The 1,723-nt window shown below is 28.0% G+C and overlaps 1 protein-coding gene across 1 annotated transcript; it reads left to right on the top strand.

The window, feature by feature from the left end:
* The first annotated feature begins 649 nt into the window (after positions 1-649).
* LOC129612077 (uncharacterized) lies at positions 650-1,295 on the top strand. Its single transcript, XM_055525555.1, has 2 exons — positions 650-1,001; positions 1,081-1,295. Exons 1-2 carry the CDS (start codon positions 702-704, stop codon positions 1,261-1,263), a joined length of 483 nt encoding a protein of 160 aa, XP_055381530.1. The 5' UTR covers positions 650-701; the 3' UTR covers positions 1,264-1,295.
* The last annotated feature ends 428 nt before the right edge of the window (positions 1,296-1,723 follow it).

Consider the following 1,723-nt stretch of genomic DNA (forward strand, 5'->3'; position numbering starts at 1 on the left):
CTTTTTAAAGTTAATAAACAATAGTAAGCATAATATTGAAAGGAAGGTACCGAATTGTGACACTGAATTCAATTCATTGAAATATCGGAACTTTAAAATTCTTGAAATTAATATCGGAACTTTGGCACAAGTCTTGACTATTAAAACTAGTATTAACTTAACAAAGAATTCGAATAGCAAAAAAGTTTTAGACAGTAGATAAATTACAATTACATAAAAATTTCTTATAGTTAGATTCTTGGATTTCAACAGTTCCGAGAATATTTGTATAAAAATCGATTTGCATTTCGAAACCTTCAATAATTTCGATTTTTTAATAAATCCAAAAATATTCCTAAACCTTTGTTTTCACTAGTATATTTTCAATTAGAAACTGCTCTTCTATAATTACTGTAATTCTAATCAAATTTTACAAAATCTAAGCTATTTTAGATTACAATTTGATTGAAATTCAACGCTTCTTCTTCTCCTTAAAAAAAATCAATTGAATCAATATGATTGTGATTAATTTGTTTAAACTTTCATTTAAGAGGGGATTAGAACTCTTATCGAAATAAATTAAAAAAATTTTATGATAAGATTATGTGATAAAGTCTTTGTAGGTATATATAGAACGTAAATTTTCGAAAATTACCTTCAATTCAAAAACTTTCTTTAAAGTTATTATTACAAATTTTATTAAAAAAAAAAATATTTTAAAAATGAAACTTCCATTGATTTTCCTTTTGGTTTGCTGTACAGCATTCACTTCATCTAAATCTATTAGCAATGAAATTTGCACTGATTTAATCGAAGCTGAATTTGATCTTGTACCAGCCGGTGTTTGGGATAATGTTAAGGATTGTGCTAAAGGTGTTGTAAATGCTGTTCTTGAATTAGGTGCTGATTTAGCTGAATCAACAAATGGAGCTATTATTAATGCACTTAGATTGAAAGATCTTGTTTTGAAATGTTATAACGCTGGTGGAAAAGTTCAACAAGCTGCTTGTGTTGTAAAGAATGTAAGTATCAAAAAAATATTCATAATCTATTGAAAAACTTAATTATTTATGGTGTACTTTGCTATATTTTCTAATATAGGCTGGTGAATTCAAGAGAACCATTTCACAAGTTATTGATGATGCTCAAGAATTATATTCAATCTTGAAAGAAAAGGGTGTAATTTTAGTTGATGCCGTCAAATCCTGCCGTATTCGTGATCCAGAAACAATGTTCTACTTTGAAGTAATCGCTGCCCAAGTTGAACAATGTCCCGCATTATAAGAAGTTTCGAATAAAAAGTTGAATTGAAGAAAACAAAAACACACAATTTTTATTTTATATAACATTAATTTTTAAATAGGGGGTAGATTTGTGGATATGTTTTAAGTTGATCCTTAGCGCTTATATCTTTTGCACTATGCATACATTTTCATTTTTGTCTAGAAGAGAAAATATGTAAATATTCTCTTAATATTTCTATATCTTTTATCTATAAGGACCTATAAGGGTAAAACCAATTTCTTCCAACATTTTTAATTTCTCCGGTAAAGCGTATGTTAACACTTAACGGACGAGGCCAGTCGATTTACGTTTTTTAATCCAGACTTCCTAGGACGGGTCACATAGATTAACGATTTTTACATGAATTTTAAGTACGTTGAGTTAGTTTTTTTATTTTACGCATATTGTGTTATTTTTCCTTAGTGCCATTAGTTACTGGACTATCTGCCTGTTGTTCCTA

This window comes from Condylostylus longicornis, unplaced genomic scaffold (assembly GCF_029603195.1).
Source record: "Condylostylus longicornis isolate FDR11 unplaced genomic scaffold, ASM2960319v2 ptg000055l, whole genome shotgun sequence".
In the NCBI taxonomy this organism is placed as follows: Eukaryota; Metazoa; Arthropoda; class Insecta; order Diptera; family Dolichopodidae; genus Condylostylus; species Condylostylus longicornis.

Coding starts and splice junctions, on each gene's coding strand:
- LOC129612077 (XM_055525555.1), top strand. CDS start 702: ATGAAACTTCCATTGATTTTCCTTTTGGTTTGCTGTACAGCATTCACT. Junction 1,002..1,080: donor CTGCTTGTGTTGTAAAGAAT/GTAAGTATCAAA, acceptor TTTCTAATATAG/GCTGGTGAATTCAAGAGAAC.